General features: G+C 35.0%; 3 protein-coding genes across 5 annotated transcripts; 2 read left to right on the top strand and 1 right to left on the bottom strand.

Annotated features, from left to right (window-relative positions):
- Window positions 1-3,885: 3,885 nt before the first annotated feature.
- Window positions 3,886-6,285, top strand: LOC126771564 (uncharacterized). 2 transcript variants are annotated; one of them, XM_050491494.1, is made up of 5 exons: window positions 3,886-4,057; window positions 4,136-4,382; window positions 4,660-4,831; window positions 4,928-5,075; window positions 5,347-6,285. In XM_050491494.1, the coding sequence occupies exons 2-5, from the start codon at window positions 4,274-4,276 to the stop codon at window positions 5,944-5,946; spliced, it is 1,029 nt and encodes a 342-aa protein (XP_050347451.1). In that variant the 5' UTR covers window positions 3,886-4,057; window positions 4,136-4,273; the 3' UTR covers window positions 5,947-6,285. The 2 variants fall into 2 exon arrangements, with proteins under 2 accessions (XP_050347451.1, XP_050347461.1); XM_050491504.1 differs by lacking the exon at window positions 3,886-4,057 and having other exon boundaries at window positions 4,081-4,382.
- A 1,839-nt stretch (window positions 6,286-8,124) lies between these two features.
- LOC126771600 (probable ATP-dependent RNA helicase Dbp73D) lies at window positions 8,125-11,039 on the bottom strand. Its single transcript, XM_050491582.1, has 7 exons — window positions 10,895-11,039; window positions 10,445-10,772; window positions 10,078-10,359; window positions 9,812-9,989; window positions 9,084-9,735; window positions 8,817-8,997; window positions 8,125-8,383 (listed from the first exon to the last, which is right to left on the bottom strand). Exons 1-7 carry the CDS (start codon window positions 10,915-10,917, stop codon window positions 8,159-8,161), a joined length of 1,869 nt encoding a protein of 622 aa, XP_050347539.1. The 5' UTR covers window positions 10,918-11,039; the 3' UTR covers window positions 8,125-8,158.
- Window positions 11,040-11,828: 789 nt separating this feature from the next.
- LOC126781008 (cullin-associated NEDD8-dissociated protein 1) lies at window positions 11,829-23,595 on the top strand. 2 transcript variants are annotated; one of them, XM_050505764.1, is made up of 24 exons: window positions 11,829-12,054; window positions 12,161-12,330; window positions 12,434-12,647; window positions 12,865-12,999; window positions 13,156-13,313; window positions 13,386-13,548; window positions 15,570-15,743; window positions 15,883-15,991; window positions 16,245-16,378; window positions 16,643-16,803; window positions 17,032-17,237; window positions 17,601-17,779; window positions 18,056-18,184; window positions 18,272-18,403; window positions 18,468-18,639; window positions 18,711-18,859; window positions 19,153-19,313; window positions 19,668-19,866; window positions 20,493-20,612; window positions 21,425-21,562; window positions 22,052-22,240; window positions 22,317-22,560; window positions 22,777-22,923; window positions 23,341-23,595. In XM_050505764.1, exons 1-24 carry the CDS (start codon window positions 12,013-12,015, stop codon window positions 23,469-23,471), a joined length of 3,756 nt encoding a protein of 1,251 aa, XP_050361721.1. In that variant the 5' UTR covers window positions 11,829-12,012; the 3' UTR covers window positions 23,472-23,595. The 2 variants fall into 2 exon arrangements, with proteins under 2 accessions (XP_050361721.1, XP_050361713.1); XM_050505756.1 differs by having other exon boundaries at window positions 19,123-19,313.
- Window positions 23,596-23,667: the final 72 nt, after the last annotated feature.

Raw genomic sequence — 23,667 nt, 5'->3', positions numbered from 1 at the left:
AACACAGGTGCACTCTCTATTCTCTAACTCTCATAATCGGATTGAACGGCAAGGGTTCAGTCACAGGACCAATGGTTTTACGTACTTTCCGAGGCATGGGAGTGTACACACTTCCAACTTCCAGACTCCAGGCTGCTACTGAATCTTCGCTATTATTAGAATTTTCGGCAGAAAAACTCAATAACTTTATTTTCCCGACCTCCCGACCGATTTGAACCCGGGATGCACTACACTGCGATGGTCGTCCTCGACACGGATCGGAGAGGCTGCGGGATTGTATTGATATAACGCATCTGCGGCCTCTCTCGTGGTGTGCCCCGCTCATGGCTCAGCGGAGCTCTCCTCAGGAGCACATGTAGCCACTTGACGAGGCAGTTATACTAATAGTCGATAATTAAATTAAATAATAGGGAAACGAATAAACGGCAACGATTACGCTTCGATTCAATTGCGATAAAGTGACAATTTGTAGTATTTGCTCCTTATATAAAACATAATATATGTTATTTAATTTGTAATACTGATCTTCCGCCTTGAGTTAAAGGACGGTTAAGGGGTGAACATTACAATATCCATTTACTATTCTGTTTTCAGAGGAGTAATATAAATCCGTTTAAAGACCCAATGGCTTCAATGTCTGCTGCATCGAATATGGATCTGTCTCAGGACCCCAACCTTTCGACTTCAGTTGAAATTGGAGCTGATATTGAAAATACTCTCTTTATGTGAGAGGATTCCCAGCCTGTTCATGGAGAGGTAATTATTGAAAATAACCCTAAGTCCGATGCAGAGCTTATTGGATTGTTACAAGGAGACTATGAAGAAAATTTTGATGAGGAAGAGGAGCCTCTATACTCTATGAACGAAACGCAGGAAAACCTTGATAATGAACTTTATGATGTACAAAGATGAGAAGTTGATGAACAAATGGGTTGGAGAATGGATAATCCATTTCCGGAAAATCAAAACCTATTTCAATTTTGTGGCAATCCAGGACTAAAAGTACATCTCGGAAATGAACCAATTGACTATTTCAGAGCAATAATGTCGATGAGTTTTCTAGAAACACTTCTGAAATGCTCAAATGATTACGGGAATGAATTAAAACGTCAATCTAATTCACAAGTAAGAGCGGCGACATGGAAAGAACTTGACATGCAATAGCTATTATTGTTTCTCGGGCTTCTTTTCCTTATGGGATTTATTAAAATAAACAGATTAGTTCATTACTGGAAAAAAAATATATTTTTTAACCAACGGATATTCACAACAAAAATGTCAAGAAACCGATTTATTCAAATTTTAAGAGTGATCTATGTGCAAAATATGACAAGTAATGTGAGCTATGGTAAGGTGAAATACATCATTGAGTTTTTAAATAAAAGAACGGTTGAAATATATTATTCGTCTGAACACTTTGCTGTAGATGAATCCATGATGCTCTGGAGAGGTCGCCTGAAGTTCAGGCAATATTTAAAGGGAAAACGACATCAACATGGACTAAAATTTTACGTACTTGCCGATCAAATAGGAGTAGCAGTACAGATCCATTTATATGCAGGTGCTGCTGATACGGTAGCTGGAGGTACAAAATACGTAAATAAAGTAGTGCTACATCTCACACGAACCTTTCAAAATGTGGGTCATAGTCTATATACAGATAGTTTTTATATAAGTGTAGGGTTGGCAGAAGAAAATCTACAAATATACAGCACAGGCACAATAAATTTAAATAGAAAAGGCACACCATTACAAATTAAACAAGAAAAAATAAAGACAGGAGAATTGGCTATCATGAATAAGAATGGACTTTGTGTAATTGCTTGGAAAGACAAAAGACAAATACTAGCTGTAGTGTATGTCAGTATTAATAAACTACCCTATAAGCTCATTCGTTTGTCTCCGTTACCATGGCAACGATACTATATAAATACCGACCCGAGCAGAGAGAAGTCAGTCGTTGTTGGACCGTGGATGGAAGCACTACTACGTGACTATACAAGGACAACGTATTATACATTGAATGTAGTGTATGTCAGTATTAATAAACTACCCTACAAGATCATTCGTTTGTCTCCGTTACCATGGCAACGATACTATATAAATACCGACCCGAGCAGAGAGAAGTCAGTTGTTGTTGGAACGTGGATGGAAGCACTACTACGTGACTATACAAGAACAACGTATTATACACTGGCCCATTCCAACAAATATAATGCCGATTTGATTACTGTAACAAATCGTCGAGGGCAATTGAAGAACAAACCAAGACTTGTGGCTATGTATACAAAGTATATGAAGCTAATTGACTATCATGACCAAATGCTATCATACTACACTTGCGAGCATAAATGTCTGAGGTGGTATAAAAAAGTTATAACCCACCTAATGGAGGTAATGATGGTCAATGCTTTTCTTTTATTTAAAAAATACTGCAGGAAAAATAATTTTTATGACTTTAAACTCAGCATAGTCTTGTAGCTCATGAAGAGTTAGGATTTGATTTGCCAATACAAGCAAGGCTTCATTTGCCTGAGCATTTGCCTAGAGGCGCTGATGGGCGAACTAAACGAAAGAGATGCACAAATGTTGGTGCACGGAAAAAAAAAGAGTTCGTTCGCTCCTCTATGCGACCAATGCGACGGAAAGCCGGGACTTTGCTTGAATGTTTTAGAACGTATCATATTTATTAATCATTAATATATATTAATATAATAAATAAAATTAATATAATAAATAAAATTTTGATCTAAAATTAAAAAAACTGTCATTTTAAAATTTTATTTAGTTTCTAAACATGCCTAAGTAATGAAAATTATGAAATTTAGAATAAGTAGAAAACAAAATAAAATCACAAATTTGAGAATCATTTTCTATTTCGTTGGAATGATATCCCTTCGAAGAATTTATTCTACTGTTACAGGATCGCAGCGAGTGAAATATTTTTTTGTTTACTTACTCATTTTTCATTGAATGCAAGTTATCACTACCACTAAACACGTGAACGCCTCTAAAAATACTGCTTATAGCTAAACCATCCGAAAAATATCACATTTAACTATATTCAAGCGTTTTTTATCTCGACTAGTTACCGTATACCAACAACCCACGACGTGGGCTCAAGGCTATTATTATATGTATTGCCGAGAACCGTCCTAGAGGGTTCACTAACACAATGTATGACGGCATAGCGTATGAGGATGCGAATGTGTTAATTGAACTCTGTTTACGGCAGTGCAGATTGCATCTTAGTTGTTTGTTTATTATTTTTAGTGTAACATGAAAAATAATCATACAAAGATGTATAAAGGCACACTTATCTAAAAAAGGGGTTCAAGATCTCAGTACACATGCATATTTTTTTTACGTCTCATACATTTCACTACTTACATACACGCTCCGTAGTCAGGTGAAAATTATTGTTATTACGGTTTGACAACAAACGAGTCTGAATTTTAATAGCCGTAAAAAAAACCGATTATGATTCATGTCAACTTACAATGTGCTACTGCATAATACTAAAGTATGTTGTATGTTTAAATATATAATAATTTTATGCTTTAATCTTAACTAAAGAATAAAAATAATACATATAAAATGAACGAACAACGAAAAACACAAGCAAGAAAACATATAATAAAAAAGAGTAAGTAAATATAAGTGTTGTTATGTTGTAATACTAATACCACTTTTATTTTATTTATACTTCCAAATTGTTTTAAATTTTAATTTTTTCTTTTATTATTATTTTAGATGCTTAGTATCATTTTTGCATGTCGGTTACCTATAAGTATGGCAACTTTTGCCTATATATTTATAAACTTTTAATTTGTAATTTTATTACTGATGTCATGCTTCTAAATAAACAAATAAGAGTATCCGAATTCGACACATATACAATTACACGACTGTATGATACTGAAGAGATGTTCCTTGTACGATAGGATCTTTGAGTTTTTATTTACCTACCTATTGTGATGTGAGTCTGACAGCATTTGACAATTAGCATCGCCCAACTACCAAAAGCCAAAGTATAATCAAGTATTCAAGAATCAAGGTTAAAATAAATATAGAACATTTGGAACCTTGTAAAGTTGTATGAATTTAGTTATAATTTAATTTTATAATATTGCAGTGTCATTCAAAACTGCGTTGGCATTCTAATCATTCGATTATTATTAAATTACATTAGAAAATACCATAACGCCTTATGTTATTGACGATTTAACTTGTTTTTGGAGAGTCATAGTATAGCGTTTTGACTCTTGCACCAATGAAATGCAATATACGTGAACTTGCTCTTCTGAGCGATAAACCTTGTGTGTTAGAAGGAAGATTAAACTACAAAAAGGTTTCAAATGGAAGTTACCGAAATCAAGCAGGTAAGAAAAATAGACATAAGAAAGAGCTAACTGGAATAATAAAGAGCTAATGAAATAGCTTGTCACTGTTAAAATACTTTCTCATTAGTGTTAAAAAATATTTTAAAATCAAGCTTGTGTTTTTCAAATTTACTTTGCTTAATGTTGAAAAATGTTAATTATACATTCAATAAATTGCATTTCTTACTACTCTGTTGTAAATTTTGTGGCTTAAAAAGGAATATTTATATGTATTTATTACATTGTAAATGTTAAACATGTTAAATGTTAATTTCAGTTTTTAAGGAGAGGTGGTTTCGACTTATTAACAATTTTTTGTTTTATTTTAAAATAAGTGAAATGGGAAAGTTCGATACTAGAAATCCTGCTGGAATGTTTGTTTTAGAAAACTCTTCAATACAAATGGAACATGGACAAAGTATATCATTTTCATTTTCTATATCATTTATGTAAGTATAAAAATAATTTTGGGTACTATTTATGTTTCTAGCCTGTAACAGAAAACATATAGCTTATGCAATTAACTTATATTCAAATCTTTACAGAGATGAGCCAGAAAAAAAACATATATTTGCTGCTCGTAGTGAAGATAATGTAGTTCAATGGGTTATGAAGCTACGCCAATGTTCTTATGAGTATTTAAGAAATCGACTTCATACTCTGCAATCGAAAATATTTTCTATTACTGGCAAGGTAAATTACATGTTTGTTCCATGTTTTTATATTTCAATAGTGATGAAAGTCCCTTAAAAAATCCAGTGAGCTACCGGAGAGAATGATCTAAAATATTTAAATTATAATGCAAAAATTAACTATTTTTATATAAAAACTTAAATAAATTGTATATTGTCAAATAATAAAGAAATAAATAAAAAAAATCTTGTCAAATCATAAGTGGTATTTTCAAGTAGCATCTGTGATGAAAATATTAGCTATGCCAATATCAACTGAAAAATATTTTCAGGATCCTCTTTTGTTAGTGCCAAGAAATGATGGTGCTTGTTTATGGGCTCCGGCTGAACCATTTTCAACTGTTCCTGCTTGTACATTGAACACTACTTCATTTAGTTGTCATCTTCATACCAATGGTGCCTTCACACTTGAACGAAGTAAATCTGATGTACAAGCATATAAACATTTACATGCAGAGTATATGAATAAAACCACTTTTTATGTAAGTGAGTCCAAACAGGAAGAGGCCAAGGTGGACCAAAGTTATACTCTAGAAAAAAGTAAAACATCATCAATCTTAGCTGATAATTTAAATCCTATTGATATATCAATTTTTGACAATCGTCCTGCATTTTCTCGTGCAGCTCCAAGTCCCCCGGTGCGAAAGAAGTTGTCACCAGGAACCAGACACATTGAATTAAACAAAGAAGTTAAGTTGTTTACAGATAAAGGTAAAAATTTAGGACAAATGGGAATTTTAGATGTACCAGTACCACCAAAAAGAAAAATGTCACCAAAACCTGTAGATACCAGTAGTGTGGATAAGAACAATGTTTATCATAGTACAGACATTATTCAAGATAAAGCTAGTGAAGACCTTATTAAATTTTAATTGTTTCTGTATCTGTAACAGTTGCATTCATCCCACCAAGTATTTTTTAGAAAACTATTGCCTCCAACAAGTGATAGTTGATACATAGTATTCCTATTTTTATATAAATGAATAACATGTTTTTTACATTGTGATATGAGTATTTGTGTAGTGTGTCGCTTTAAGAAATATAACATATTTCTATAATTAAAAATATACAGTAAAGTGAGAAACAACATTGAAGACATTTTAAGTTATAAACTCGGGCTAATATTTTTTAAATATGTTTAGAACATAATTGAGTATATTAAAAATTATAATACAATTTGAAACCTCGAGTATACAAATACCATTATGTTCTATGTTTTAGTATTCTATATAATAATTAGTGTTCTATCTAAACATACTTTAAAAAAAAAAAACTAAAATTATTATCAGTATTTATATCTTTGCTTGTCCTACACTATGTTATAGTAAAGACAGTATGATGTTTTTCATTATATAAATTTAGCTTACATTTACAACATCTTCAATTTTAATACTAGTTGAAATGAGATTATACATTAAAAATAAAATACAAAATATCTTACTATTAATATTCCTTTCTACAATTCTTTGAAATGGCCAACTAAGAAACAATTATAGGCATTAGGCATTGAAGGTGTTATATAGCATTTTAAAGCTTTTTGAATTTGCTATGTCAATGAAAAATTTAAGTAACTTTATACATCATGGTACCTCCGGGTTTCGCATTTTAAAACTTTTAGAGCTAAAAGTAATGCATGAATGGCCTATGAATACGAATAATTAGTAATCAACTCAATAATGTTAAACTGCAAATTACTTAAACTCATGGCTTCAATTATTTTAAAGTAATGTTTATATTGCCCAATTCTTGTCAAATTAATATAATTTTGATTAAATTTATCTGGCATACCAAAATATTATTGATGTGCCTTTAACAAATTTATATTATGTAGTTAAAGTAGTGCTCCTCAGGTGACAGGGAAATCGCGATCGTGAATTAATTCATATTACTTACATACATCGAAAATTTCTACCAGTGTGCTACTTAAAAACAGAGGTTTTTAAGCAAATACAGTTTCTTACTTATTTTTTGTAAACTAGTCAACCATGTTTATATTATTAGTGCTATTAATATAGGTACTGAATTAAGTTGTCCAGTTCTTATTTATTGTCATCATTCGCTTATTCCATTTATTTGCAATAAAAAGGATTGTAGGGAGTACTATGACAGCAACGGAGGTTACAAGTTGAAATAAGGTAGATCTACCTAATCTACTCCACTACAAACCATAACAGTACAGTAACAGCCTGTTAATGCCACTGCTGGGCTAAGGCCTCCTCTCCCTTTTGAGGAGAAGGTTTGGAGCTTATTCCACCACGCTGCTCCAATGCAGGTTGGTAGAATACACATGTGGCATAATTTAATGAAATTAGATACATGCAGGGAACCATAAGTAGGTACGCAATGTATATACATATATATGCGGTTAAGCCATGGACATTATAAAATACTCATTATTTATCAATCATATAGTTGTTACATATCTTCAATAAAAAATTTTGGCCATCCCACTAAAATAGTCAATTTCGAGTGCGGATACACTTGTGAAACTCGAAACTGTATAAAATAAGTAATCATTCGGTCTGAAAATCTTGACGTCCATTTGTACATAAATAGCTATGAATATAATCATATATAAAAATAATCATAAATTTTAATATTACGTAGTGTTGTTAACATTTTGTTTTGGTCTTGTGAGCTTATTTATTTCATTGGAATTGTTAGAAATAACTCATCAACTTATTTTATAACTACTGTATTACAATATGAACAAATATTAGTGTCGTACATATATTTTTGGAATATTATTTTGTAGTAGTATTTTATTAAATATTTTTTATAAAATTATATTAAAATGTTTAATTACCTACTCATTTCGTAGTTAACATATATTATTTTTTAACATAGTTTATTTGTTAAAACCATTTTTATTGATATCTTATATTCTCTATATTACATGTTGTAAATATAAATATATATATATATGTTTATATTTACGTAGTACGTTTTTATTTACAAGACCCCTCTCTTATACTAGATATCGAAGCCCTCCCCTCCTCCTATCGCGCTAGCGAAGTCGCAGGCGAAAACTAGTTATAAATAAAACAATATTATATGCATCAATAAATTTATAGATTATCCTAGTCACACATTCGTTATTTTATTTTCATTATGTTTCCTTTTGCGTGACTTAGGTTTAGCTGCTCTTTTCAATTCGATGGATTTCTTTACTTTTGATGAAATTTCATTGTTAATTGATTGCTTCGTGTCTCGAATAGCATTTTCGTAGCCTTCGAAAAGTTGGTTTAAAATTTCTTTATTTACCTCCAATTTGGGGATTTCATTTTTTCCTCCAGATTGCAAAATTTCCTGTAAAACATTAAAAATTTTTATTTTATTTATATTTGGGAAACATACAGTGTGTTATTACATAGAATTAAGGAATTATTACTAAATCATAAACCAATAAAGTTTCCACTTAAAAATAGTACAAATGTTAGAGTATGCGTGTAAAAAAGACAACAGAAAGAGACAAAAAAAATACAATGCAATACAATGCAATCTACGAGTACAATCAAATCGACATTTTATATTGAAATATCCAACAAGTAGGGTGTTTTTGGAATACCATGGTAGAAAACATTCGAAAGCTTCCCCTTAAAGAGGAGTATTATTAAGTCTTATATCAGCAGTGAGTTGTAGTGTGTTACTTTACACATATTGTAACCAAGTTTTAGTGATTTTTCGAACGGCACACATTGTTTTATGATGACAATAAAATTTTTTTTTATAAAATATTGACCTTAAACATATGCAATTGATTGTGAAGTAAAATAGTACAAGCATTTCCTTTGCGTCCAGCACGTCCTGTACGGCCTATTCTATGCACATAAGTCTTAATATTTCTTGGAGGGTCATATGATATAACATAATTACAGTCTGGAATGTCTATCCCTCGAGCTAAAGCATCAGTACTGATAATCCTGAAAAAACAACATTAGTATCAAATATTTAGTGAATAAAATGCAATTATTATGTATGACTGAAGAAGAATATACATAGTACATACACATCAATTTCAGATTGTTTGAATTTTTTTAAAACTTGTTCTCTGTGCGTCCTGTCTAATGCCGCTGATAACTCTGCCACTTTTAGATTTCCTTTACCCCAAATATCTAAAAGAACAGTTAATCTATGTGCCGACTGTGAAGAATTTGTAAAACATAAAGTTTTGTCCCATTTTTGGTTCAAAAGGAAATGATACAAAATTAGTGGTTTTTCTTCGGCTGTACAGATGATGTACTGTTCTTCTAATTCATCTGGTGTTGTATATTTTTTAATGGTATTCTCATCTGTAAAATCATTTATTGGAGCGGACGAGAAAAGTTTTGGCTGATACAACCCCCATTGTTCCAATAATTCAGGATCTGGAGACAGTGTTGCAGAAAATAAAAGCTTATGTATTGATGATTTTGGTGAAGTTATATTGTTCCAATTTAAATGGGGGATTTTATTGGAAATATCACTTTCTATTTTAATATGCTTATCCATGTGATAAAGCCAATCATTTTGAACATTATCCATAATTCTATCTGCTTCATCAATAACAAGAAACTTTAAATGTTTTAATGAAAATCCTTCAGTGTTTTGTAAATGTTCCACTAATCTGCCAGCCGTGCATACTATAATATCAGTTTCACTAATCCATCCTAATGTTTCGGCTGCAAAAATTAAGATATCATGAGTTTTTTAAATTATTCATAAAATAGATAGTTTGTATAAGAAAATAGTACTTACTATATCTCATTATTTGTTGTTGCTCTTTATGTAAAGGGGTAGATCCACTTAATAGAGCCACTCTCAGTCCAGTATTAGTACTATATTTTTTAAAGACTTTAGCTACTTGGGCTGCAAGTTCTTGCACAGGTAATACAACTAAAGCTCTTATATGATGACCAAGTTGATTCATTAAAACCTACAATGTTAAAAATAAGTAGATTTTTTTTAAATGTTATCTGTGGACATTATAAAATATAATATACACCATTCTTTAAAAAACTTACTTGGATTATTGGTAAAACAAATGATAGGGTTTTCCCACTACCCGTTGGAGCAGAGACACATATATCATGAGGTCTGAAGGGCTCTGGTAGTTTATGTTCATTTATTATAAAAGGAATGACTTGTTCTTGAACAGGAAACAAATGTTTTAAACCTTCTTTCATTAATGTAGTCTTAAGAGTATTATCAAGCCACTTCTGTTTTTCTATAGAACATGTTAACGTTTGTAAGTCTTTAGATACACTATATGCATGAGAAAGCCAGTATGGTAGAACTCTTTCGATCTATGAATAAAAAATGGTTTTAAATAAAATTATACTTCCTTTTATGTTGAAATTCTTACCTACATTGTTACAAAATTAAACTTACTTTAGTTTTCTTTTCGAAGTCAGTATTTCCTAAAATTTGAAATTCATTTTTGTGTTTATCTGTTTTGCTAAGTTTTGATGGTATATCACTGGGCAATGCTTCGTCTTTTTCATTTTTATTTTCTAGATCTTCTTTTTCGTTGTGGGTGCTATTTATTTCAATACTATCTGATTTAGTTGATACATCTTCTTCTTTTAAAGTTATAGTTTCTGGTATCTTTTTATTTAAAATACTTTTTCTTTTCCTTTCTTCAATTTTCTGTTTCAATCTTTGTAAATGTAATGTTTCCTGATCTAAAAGTTCTGATTCTTCATTAGAACCTGTATATCTATATAAAAAAATATATTCTTAAATTAAATATATTTTCAATGCCTTCAAGACTTACCAATTACATTGTACCAAATGCTGTTTTAACCTTATTATAACTATAAATTGATCAGTAAATCGTACCTGTTAATAATAAATAAATCCATTTTCTACATTAAAATTTAACCTTTAAAATAACTACTATTTATAGATAAGTAAATTAAATAAGTCAATTTTACAACTTTTAAAATTAAGCCACTAAACATCAAAATACTTAGATAACCTTAAAAAAAACACTCGTTAATGTTGCCAGATACAAATAAAAAACAAAGTTTTGATCTGAATTCTGAAAGCCAACATGATGGTTAGTGGTGGATACTTGAGGTAAAAGTCGTAGGGTTAAAATATTTTTATATTACCAATTTATGGAAATGAATTCTTACACACTATATATGACGAAGTGAGAAAGGAGAAATATATCCATAAAATGCTAAGGAAAAAAATTGCTCTAGTTCGTAAAAAAATTTTTTGATTTAATATGCAATTCAAGAACTTCGAACCTTAACATTAATAATACTTTTTTATACTTTGTACGTAAACGGTTAACATACAATATGATATAGTAATTCCTTAATTTGCCAGAATACGGTATACATATAGTATGAATCATTAATAGTTTACAGCGTATTTACCGATTTATCGGTGAATAAATATGAAACATGTAGTAATGTTATGAAATAACAATTAATTGCGATTAAAGATTTAACAATACAAACAATTAAAAAACAAAAATAAAAAACAAGGATAAAAAATGTAATACATATTATTTTCTGTCAATTTTGCCACAGAAATAGTCATAATTATAGTATAATATATTACAAGATCAAAAATTCTCTTCTTGAATTCTTCTTGATTGATAAGTTCTTAAAGGAATTAGAAATATCATTGTATATATTATTCTTAATGTATATGTTTTATTTTCTGTTTAATTAGGTTGAATGTTAATCATTTACTATAATTTTAATAGCTTCTGTCGTGGCTGTATAAAAGCATACCAAAGCCAGTTAATGTAAAAAAAATCGTATGTACAGATTTGGGAGCATTATTTTTCGATTATTTCGCTGGCAATAGGAATAGGTTGTTTTTTGGATCTATTCAAATGTCTTTAATTTGTATTCTAATTCATAGAAAATAGTTTTTCACATGTTTTTTCCTTTTCGGAGTTCAAGTGTCATCGTAGTAAAAACTTGAATTATATCAAAATGGCTAGTGTATCCTATCAAATCGCAAATCTTCTCGAAAAGGTACCCGGCACCTATTATTAAATTTTATTATATATATCTAAATATTGAGTTCGACATTACATGTAAATCTTACAATATTTTGAGAAAAATAAAATTTTATTTGTAGATGACATCTAACGACAAAGACTTCAGATTTATGGCCACAAATGATCTGATGACTGAATTACAAAAAGACAGCATAAAACTTGATGATGATTCAGAAAGAAAAGTTGTTAAAATGCTTCTTCGTTTACTTGAAGATAAAAATGGAGAGGTTCAAAATCTAGCAGTAAAATGGTATTCTTTTTAAAACGATTCTTATTGAAGATTATATTTGTATATAATTAATCTGTATTAAATGTTCATGTTATCTTAATTATGATAATCCTCTTATTTTCAGTCTTGGTCCTTTGGTAAATAAAGTCAAAGAATATCAAGTGGAAGGAATAGTAGAAACTCTCTGTGCAAACATGCTGTCAGACACAGAACAATTAAGGGATATAAGTAGCATTGGCTTAAAAACAGTTATATCAGAACTACCCCTAGGTTCAAATACTCTTGCTGCGAATGTTTGTAAAAAAATAACTGGAAGGCTAAGCAGTGCTATCGAGAAGGTTTGTACAATTATTTAGTAATTACATGATATTTTTATTGCACAACACTTAGAAGCTAAGCCTCTATAGACTTTAAACTTTTTCTATTTTCAAATTGTGTTCTATTTGTAAATTTTGGTTTGTATGAATAGTAGTTTTAACATACTTTTTGTTTTAATATATAGTTATAACATATAATATCTAAATTATATTAATAATATGTACTTAATAATTTCAGCAAGAAGATGTGTCTGTGCAATTAGAGGCTTTGGATATTTTAGCTGATTTACTTAGCAGATTCGGAGGATTATTGATATCTTTTCATCCAATGCTGTTGAATTCTCTGCTTCCTCAGCTTGCTTCTCCACGTCAGGTTAATCAAAAAGATTTTAAAATACTATTTCAATATCAATATGATTTTTGTTAATCAGAATTTAAATTAGTCACAATTATATTAATGGCTTAGATAATAGTAAACAAAGGTTTTAAATTATTGATTAACAAACACTAAAGTACTATCTCTTTCTAGGCTGTACGGAAACGCACAATTGTGGCTTTGTCGCATTTGGTCATGTCATGCAATGCATCTCTCTACAACAAACTCATAGATCATTTGTTGGAAGGCTTAAGTTCATCGACATCTTCCAGTGTTTGTCGTACCCATATACAATGCATTGCATCTATTTGGTAAGCCATAAATACTATAATTTTTCTTTATAAAGTTATCTAAGAAATGTACTATTTATTGTTTTGTTTTAGTCGTCAGGCGGGTCATAGATTTGGTGAACAGTTGTGGAGAGTTGCACCACAAGTCTTAAACCATTCAACAGATGCAGATGAAGAATTACGTGAACACTGCTTACAGGCATTGGAGGCATTTGTACTTAAGTGCCCAAAAGAAGTTCAGCCTCATATTCCAACAGTAAGTTTTTTATTATAAAAATCATTCTTATTTTATCTCGTTTAGAGCTTAATTTTTTTTCATATCATATGTAAACTATAGTTATCTTAATAAGTTATCCCAGGTATCACAATTAATCACAAATAAAAAAAATAGCTAAAGTCTATTATGTATGTCTAAAAAATAATTTATAAAACCTTTGTCATGTATGTATTTCACTTGACTTTGGAACTATAATTATTAAATTTATATAATGCTGTGTTATTCTGGCAGATTAGAATTCATACCTTTTTAATTCATTAGAGCGACTAAAGGATTTTTATTAAGAGCATCTAAGCACCTCAAAAACACATATGGTGTGAAAAGAACCTATCTATGAAACCGAAACCTAACAAAAGCATTCAGGCCAGTCAGAAAAGTCTGCCAATAGTCTGAGCGGTGACCGCATAAAAGGATGGTTATAAAATATAAGTAAAAAAATACTCTTTCAATTGCTATGATAAATTTTCTATACAAGGTTTTTGTTTTTTATTCCTCTTGAATAAAATTGGTCCGGTACCTTGACCAAAATTTAAAAAAATTGTCAAGTTATAGACCGCCAGACCAAAGTTTTATTATTTATCTAAATCCAAAAGCTAATAGAATGCATTTTTGTACATATATTTTATGACCACCCTTTTATGTGGTCGCCGCTTAGACTACAAGTACTTTTTCTACCAGTATTACATAATAAACTGCATTAACTCCTAATAAATAGAATAAGGGCAAATGATGATTACATTTACAAAAGTAAAAAAAAAAACACTTTGTAAATTATCCAACAGGGATGTTTTTTGATGGATGATTTCTCTATTTATATATTATTGTTATTGTCATATTTGTATAAATGATATATTTTATTTTATCCATATTCTTAATTAGGAAAAACTGCCCATGATAAATTGTAATGTTTCTTATTTTATTAACTAATAACAATTTTATTTATTGAACACTTTTTTATAAACAAATATTTGTTTATGCAAGCTTAATTATTACTATATTATATTAGTCGAGTTCCACGATTTTTGTGTAAAAAGTATAGTATGTACAGATTACATAATTGTAATGAAAAATATATGTATATATATAGCTACATTAATAATAAGTATACTTGATATTATAGTTCATTCGCGTTTAGAAAATAGTGAGTCATCATAGTCCGCCGGCTTAGCACTGCAGACTGTGGAGAGCACAGTATTAAAAACATTAAATGCGTGCGGTGTGTCCGAAAATACAGTTTATAAAATTGTAAGGGAAAGAAAAAAGCAACCAACACACTAAAATCGCCCGTGAAAAATGAGCTCGGCCATCCACAATTGACTGAATAAGACAAATGTGTGATACGGAGAAAAGTCCATTCACTATAATAATAATAATTTCCTCCAGACCGATTTCGGCCACGGCGGCCAATTTCAAGAGAGATTAGCCAACTGCGCAGGAGATATTATAGTGCACAAGTGCGTGCGCAAACACAGACGCACTATCTCTTCTCTCACTCTCATAATCCGATGGGACGGCAATCCGACACGAGTTCAGGACCAACGGCTTTACGTGCTTTCCGAGGCACGGGAGTGTACACACTTCCAACTTCCAGACTCTGGGATGCTACTGTGAATTTTCTGACAGAAAAACCCAATAACTTTTTATTGGCCCGACCTGGGAATTGACCCCAGGACCTCCGGGTCTGCGGCCTTACATCAAGCCACTAGACCAACGAGGCAGTCAACTATATTTAAATAACGACTATCCCCATATTACATCAAATTATGACACTTTGTGAATCTGACGAAGATAGTCCGTCTCTCAAACGTAGCACACTTTGTGAAATACTGCACGAGCTTGCATTCGATTTTAATAAACGGGATAGTAGATCATTATTAATAGAAAGAGAAGATATTAAGAGGAGATAAGTGAATATACGCTGCAGTTGCACTTCTCACTTTTTTCTTATCGCGCGAATGGAATATATAGACTGACATTCAAACATGAATTTATTTTTCTAGATTATTGACCTGTGCTTAAAGATGATCACGTACGATCCTAATTATAACTATGAGGATGATGAAGAGGGCGGGGGAGGGGAGGACGAAGAGATGGAGGATGAATCTTTCGAGCCTGATGCGGAACCGGAGTCTGACTCTGAAGAATATTCTGATGATGACGACATGTCGTGGAAGGTATGTTAATTTTTTTCCATGCTTTATTCCTTACTTATCGTGGTTTATGTAACACGTTATTGTTTTAAAGAAGAATGATATAACTAACAATATTGCTATCTCTTTCTTATTCCTGTATAGTATATTATGTCGTTCTTAGGTCAGACGTGCAGCTGCTAAATGTCTCGAGTCAGTTATTGCAACGCGCCATGAGTTATTAGCTGAAATGTATCAAAATGTATCCCCAGCGTTAATTGCGAGATTCAAAGGTATTTTTTTTACTCAAGCTTGTAAATTAAGCTATAGGATATTTATAATAGTATTTTTTTCATTTGAAATAAAATATTTGTTTTTGAAGAGAAATTGTAAAGGATTTGGGTATTTTTAAGATCCTTAGTTAATTCATTAACATTACTTTATTTTGGTATTCTTCATTACATCAAATAAAAATAATATGGTATGTGTTAAGTATAGCGACGAGAAAACAGTGTCGGTCTGACCGTGCGTGTGTCCGTGTCGCAGAGCGCGAGGAGAACGTGAAGTGCGACATCCTGAGCGCGTACACGGCGCTGCTGCGCGCCACGCGCCCGCCGCCCGCGCTGCAGCTCGCCCTCGCGCACGCGCACGACTCGCCGCAGGCGCTGCTGCTGCAGCGGGTGCGTCTCGCGAGCCCTACACTGGGCTCGACAGGGTTGGACAGTGGGGCTTGATGTCATGTTATGATTTCTGTTTCTATCAATTGTTTGCCCGATGGTGACGAGCCACTTCATGTTGGAACAAAATGAAATAAAAAAATGTCCCTCTGTTAAAACACTGAAAATGCTCAGGACAAATAAGCCACGCGGTGTCCGTTCGAAGCTTACGTCGTCAAGACAGTGAATGTTCTTCCTGAAGTGAGTCGAGCGTCCGCCTTCCCGCAGGTGCCGGGCCTGGTGCGCGGCGCGCTGCGCGTGATCCGCGGGCGCAGCGTGCGCGCGCGCTCGTGTGCGCTGGCGCTGCTGCGCGAGCTGCTCACGGCGGCGCCGGGCTGCCTCGCCGACCACGCCTCGCGCGTCATCCGCGCCCTCACGCCGCCGCTCACGTACGTCGCATGTCCTTACGTGTTGAAACACTTTCGTTGATGTTAACAACAACTAATTTCGCTTTTTACTTTATTAAAATGGATTACTTCAATAAAATATGTGATTTTACTGCACAGATACAGATGTGATTTTCTTAATAATAATCAATGAATTGTAAAAAATGAGATTAGATAACCAGTACGGGAGAACAGGATGGATAGATGAACTAATTAAACCTCGTTGTACAGTGACAAGGGCACGGCGTCGTCCATGAAGATAGAGACGCTGGTGTTCGTGGTGTGGCTGGTGCGCGGGCACGACGCGCCCGCCATGCGGCCGCACGTGGCGGCGCTGCTGCCCGCCGTGCTGGCCTGCGTGCACGACCCGTTCTACAAGGTCACCGCAGAGGCGCTGCGCGTGCTGCAGACGCTCGTCAAAGTCATGCGCCCACTCGGTGAGTATGCTAGTTCTGTTCCTAGTCAAACTCGTAATCGAGAAGTTAAAAATACAATAATGTATCGTTTTACATTCTATTTTTATTTTAGGACGTGACATTGGCATAGAAAATTTAAATTCGCTTTACAACTTTTTTTTAATTTTTTTTGATTTATCATTTTATATATCAAATAAATTTATTAATTATTTCAGACATATTTGTTTTGATAACAATTATTTTGATTACAAGTTATTTAAAGAAAAAAAAAACAGAATATTTTTGATGTATAAGAATTTGAATATGATGCCGGGCGAGCTTTATAGCATAGAATATAAGCAAGTTGCTTTTTAGTTAGTCAAAGTCATTGTCTCTGTCCACCAGAGTCGCTGGAGGCGGGTGGAGCGGACGCGGCTCCGGCGGAAGAGCTGCAGCGCTTCGTGCCCGCCATGTACGAGTGCACACTGGTGCGTCTGCGCGCCACCGACATGGACCAGGAGGTCAAGGAGCGCGCCATCGCCGCCTGCGGGCAGCTCATCTGTCACTTCGGAGATTACTTAGAGGTACATCTGGGGGTCGTTATAGGCAAGGAGGACACTTAAACAATATTGAAATTGATGTACGAGTAATTATTGTATGATCTTCAGAAATAATACATGTTTGTAAAACTTAATAAATAATAATTAGATTAAAAAAAAATGTTTGTACACAGTTTTAATTTTAGTCTTAGATTATTGATTTGATTTGATATATTGATGATATTGATTGATTGATTGCTGTCTTTTATTGGATATAAAAGCATTTAGTCTATTTTGATAAATGAGTATATTTTGTTTCAGAATGAGCTCCCAGTTTGCCTGCCGATATTTTTAGAAAGACTACGTAACGAAATTACTCGTTTGACTACTGTGAAGGCTCTCACTAAAATTGCTTCCTCTCCTCTGCGCATCGACTTGCGACCAATTTTGGTAATTTAATTTCCTCACAAGCTATGGCAATATATACAACCGGAGCAGAATCGAGTCACTCTCTATACGAAGTAATCCTTTTTCTAGTCGGACGCCGTGCCCATACTCGGATCCTTCCTGAGGAAAAACCAGAGAGCCCTGAAACTTTCGACTCTAGTTCTGTTGGATACCCTCGTTCAGAACTACAGCAACGCCATCAGCATAGAGCTGCTGAGCAAGGTACGTCCCGCCGCGGAAGCACGACGCAGAGACGCGCACGGACCTAATGTGACGTGACGCGCAGGTGCTGATGGAGGTGCCGGCGCTGGTGTGCGAGGCCGACCTGCACTGCGCGCAGACGGCGCTGGCGCTGGTGCGCGGCGCGTGCGTGCGCTGCCCCGCCGCGCTCACGCCCGACGCGCGCGCCGCGCTCACGCCCAACATCCTGGCGCTCGCGCGCTCGCCGCTGCTGCAGGGTTCGACCGCTTGTTGCTTTGGGGGCGGTGACGTGCGCCTCGGGCGGAGTTCACATGGGACTGACGTGCAGGTGGCGCGCTGAAGGCGATGGTCGGGGTGCTGTCGGCGCTGGTGGCGGCGGACGTGGCGGGCTGTTCGCGCCGGGAGCTTCTGGCGCTGCTGGTGGCGCCCGTGCACGCCAACGCGGATCACGCGGCGACCCCGCACCACATCAAACAGGTACCCGTACCCGAATTATTAGAATCGCGACTCGTGCCTCAGAAATATTTTTTTATCCCTAAATCTATCTAAAATTATCAGTTTTCGGACTGCGAACTCGACTTTTGTCCACATCTTGATATTTTATCATATAAATTGTTTTAATATAAATTTTACAAATAATAAGAGCAGAGAGAAAATCGACTTTAAATGTCTTTAAATGGTGGTGGTTTAAATTAAATGACTTTAAATGGTGAAATATTAAAAGCGAGGATTATTATCAGTCTGGAGTACAGCGGACGCTTCCTCGCCAGGCCTACCACTCGCTGGCCAAATGCGTGGCGGCGGTGGTGGTGTCGGGCGGCTCGGATGCACTGGACATCACGCGCGGGTTTCTGAGCGACGCGTCGCACCCGCACGCCGACACGCAGCACATGTTCGCCCTGCTGGCGCTCGCGGAGATCGGAAGACATCTGTATGTAGCTTTTGTATTATTTCGTCTTGGGTTTTTCACATTTGTTACTAGGTTTTGTTAAAAAAAGTGACGTTCATTTGAAACGAATAATGCTCTTTAATGGAAAAAATGGAACGGTAAACCTGAACTGTGTATCGATTCTAGACATGATTTAGTGATGAGTGATCACCACATTGAGTTCTAAACAAATTCGAGCTCCAAGAAAGCAAGTGTAAAATAATTTACACTTTCTTTATAGTTAATGTAAAAAACAGACATTGGTGCGGATATCCCGATGTGAGAATCTTCACATTTTTGCCGTAAATTTAATTGAACTACGGTATCAATTTTCTATGACATGTTTATACTTAACAGGGATCTCAGCTCAATTCCAAATCTGAAAGAGGTGTTACTGAGTTCGTTCGCGCCTTCGTCCGAGGAAGTGAAGTCTGCAGCGAGCTACGCGCTGGGCTCGGTGGCGGTCGGCAACCTGCCAGAGTTCCTGCCCTTCATCCTCAACGAGATCGAGGCGCAGCCTAAAAGACAATATCTGCTCTTACATTCACTGAGAGAGGTGAGGACTTTCTCCTGCTCATTTTTAAAGCTAGATTGTAACAGTATTTTAATCTGCCTCCCATATTGGCCTCCTCTGTATTTTTACTGATGATTTTATGTTTCATAAAATTTTATTATTTACATACATTATATACATTAATATAGTACCGTGCATGCAGTCTAATTGTTTATAGAGCTGTGATGAAAAATAAATAATAAATAAACCTGAGGTTGCACTGTAAAAGAAACGACATTTAAAGTTTATTATTCCGTTTTTCCTCACAATTTTTTATTATTTACTCAATAATTTTTTTTTAAAAAATCAAATCTTTTTTTTATATGTCATTTCTAAAAATTTTTTGTTATCATATGTAAACTATTACACAAAACTAATCAAACATTAAATAAATATAAATACAATTATTTCTTTACATGTATATAATTTGACCAAATATTGTCTATATAAGAAACTCAACTTCCTTCTACGCATTTATCCAATTGTAATAAGACAAAACTGTTGCCCTATGTACCCACTTCTGATTTTGTTAATTTTAAAAATACAACCTATAAAACCTATGTATATGAACATTTGACTATCTTATGTATGTTTGTCGAACTGAGTTATTTATGTCCTATGTATACTAGATTATAGCCTGCGAATCGTGTACGCCGGAGGGAGTGGAAGCATTGAGGCCGTTCATACCAGAAATATGGGTGCAGCTGTCAAAGCACTGTCAGTGTGCAGAGGAAGGATCTCGGAATGTAGTAAGTTACCCTATACTTATCCTAAGTTATATTTTTTATATTCTTTTTCTTAACGTTTGTTCCGTTTGGTGACGGGGCCGGTTTCCTTTTAGGCGTCTTGAACGTCTTCGTCTATTAGCTCACAACTTATTATATCATTTTTAATAACACTCCAACATCGCGGCAAGCCGAGATGGCCCAGTGGTAAGAATGCGTGAATCTTAACCGATGATCGTGGGTTCAAACCCGAGCAAACACTACTGAATTTTCATGTGCTTAATTTGTGATTATAATTCATCTCGTCCTTTACGGTGAAGGAAAACATCGTGAGGAAACTTGCATGTGTCTAATTTCATTGAAATTCTGCCACATGTGTATTCTACCAACCCGCACTGGAGAAGTGTGACGGAATAAGCTCCAAACCTTCTCCTCAAAAAAGGGAGAGGAGGTCTGTATCCCAGCAGTGGGACATTCACAGGCTGTTTACGGATCGCGGCATTGGCTCCTCTCGTCGTTACTGCCCCTCAGGTGGTTGCCGATGTACTCAGGTGGTCTCCTTTTCACATACATGACCATACGATCTCAGTCACGAAGTTCAAGACTGTCTCGCACGTACTTGTTACGGATTCTATCGAGCCTCGGTTACTCCGCACCTCAACATTTTTATTTAATATAAGTTATATTTTTTATAGTAGTTATTATTCTATGGATACATTGTTGTTTGACTGCCTTGGATATAGTTGCTGCAGATCGCGAGGGTACAAATTACTCCTTTATTACTATGTTTGTTTTATTTATATTGATAATCGATAACAAATGTTTTGCTTTCTTAGGTAGCAGAATGTTTAGGAAAATTGTGCTTGCTGGAACCTCAAGATTTACTACCGCATTTAAAAGAATTTTTGAAATCGCCTGAACCACTAACAAGAACAACTGCCGTTACTGCAGTCAAATTCACTATATCGGATCAGGTTAGTTAAAAATCACCATTATGACATTGATACAACTATTTACTTATCTTTTATCCGCAATGTTCCCCATAAAAGTAAGTCGATGTCGTAGTTCTGCTTAATATTTACAAAAAAGAGAGGCGGAAGGAGTGTGATATATTTTCTATTTCTATTAGTATCTATCGTCTTTGGTAATTTTTTATCTGTCGACCAAATTTATTTGTTCATGCATATGTAGGTAGGTTCATGCACAGTACCTTTTACATGTTATAGGTTTCGTTCGATTTATTTGTAAAATAAGGTTATTTAAAAATAAAACCCAATTATATTTAAGATAACTTTCGATTTTTTTATTTATCAATATAATGATACCGGTGAGATGTTTTTTACGTCGATATATAACATAAGGTTGCGCGCGATTATTCTTTAAAAAAAAAATGTCCTCGAGTGTAATGTCCTCGAGTGCACGGGTCGCTCGGAGATATAGTGACAGTGCGGGTGGGGCGTCAGCCGCAGGCGATCGACGGTCTGCTGCGCGCCTGCATGGCGGAGCTGCTGCTGCCGCTGCGCGACGCCGAGCTGGGCGTGCGGCGCGTGGCGCTCGTGGCCTTCAACTCGGCCGCGCACAACAAGCCGTCGCTCGTGCGCGACCTGCTGCCCGAGGTGCTGCCCACCATATACGCCGAGACCAAGGTCAAGGTGAGGACGCGCGCCTGCCGTGTTACCGATTCGATTGCCACGTCGACCGACTGACGACACCACGTGCTTTTTACAGAAAGAGTTGATCAGGGAAGTAGAAATGGGTCCGTTCAAGCACTCGGTGGACGATGGCCTCGACTTGCGCAAGGCGGCCTTCGAGTGCATGTACACGCTGCTGGGCACGTGTCTCGACCGCCTCGACGTGTTCGAGTTTCTACGGCACGTGGAGGACGGCCTGCGTGACCACTACGACATTAAGATGCTTACCTACCTCATGTGCGCCAGACTCGCGCAATTGTGTCCCACCGTCGTCCTACAGAGTGAGTTATTGTTTTAGCATTCCTATGCAAAGTATCCATGTTTACTTTTTTAAGCTTTTCCTGAGCACATCGTCTAGCATACCTTATTTTTTGGCACTTATACCATACAAATTAATATAATGAAAAACAAAAAACAGAACTCGGATGTGTCCGTTGACTTCAAACGGCGCTCCTAATGCTTTTAGAAAGTATAGTTGAAACAATGTTCCTTTGTAGGACTAGAGAGTCTGGTGGAGCCGCTGCGCGCAACGTGCACGATGAAGGTGAAGGCAAACTCCGTGAAGCAGGAGTACGAGAAGCAGGACGAGCTCAAGCGCTCGGCGTTGCGGGCCGCCGCCGCGCTGCTGCAGATACCGGACGCGGGTACGGCTATAGTTCTTATTTATTTATTTATTGTTACGAATTTGTTTGTGCTTGGAGTTAGTTATTTTAAATAATTGTTTTATTTTTATAAAAACAATAAATTCTATCATGCGTTGCTCGAGATCATTCATTCACCAAGCGTTACTCGGTCATTCATTAATGATCACATTCAGCACTCTTAAAAATTCAAATATCATGTTAATTAAAGGTCAAAGTTGCTTATTTAGCTATGTACTCCTCCTGCCATTGTAACGGACTGTATATTATGTTAAATAAATTAAATTGGATAATATTAATATTTTGTGAAACTGGTTTACGTTTTTTGTAGTTATTATTTTTTAAGGTTAAATCAATTTTACAAGAAATATTTCAAAAGTTGTATTGATAATTATTACGATATATATACGTTTTTTACAGATAAGAATCCTCATTTAATGGATTTCGTTACGCAAATCAAATCGTTCCCCGACCTCCAGCCCATCTTCGAGTCCATACTGAAGGACTCCACGGGCGGCGGTGTGGACTCCAACCTCATGGACCAGAGCTAGCCGTCGCGTCTCACTGTTCTGCGTCTAGTTCGCGGATCTTCACGAGGTCTTTCTTTTCGTTTAACTTAAGTTTTATACCTACACCCCTCTACATTGTAAAAATTATAGCCGATATGGAATAAGACATTGCGATTTTATTCAACAGTTATAATTATAAAAATTACAAATATAAGTATCGCTAACTAGCACGTAAAGC

The sequence above is a fragment of the Nymphalis io genome, chromosome 1 (assembly GCF_905147045.1).
Source record: "Nymphalis io chromosome 1, ilAglIoxx1.1, whole genome shotgun sequence".
In the NCBI taxonomy this organism is placed as follows: domain Eukaryota; kingdom Metazoa; phylum Arthropoda; class Insecta; order Lepidoptera; family Nymphalidae; genus Nymphalis; species Nymphalis io.
Note: the sequence above shows the minus strand (reverse complement) of the source record. Positions and strands in the feature narration are given on the sequence as shown.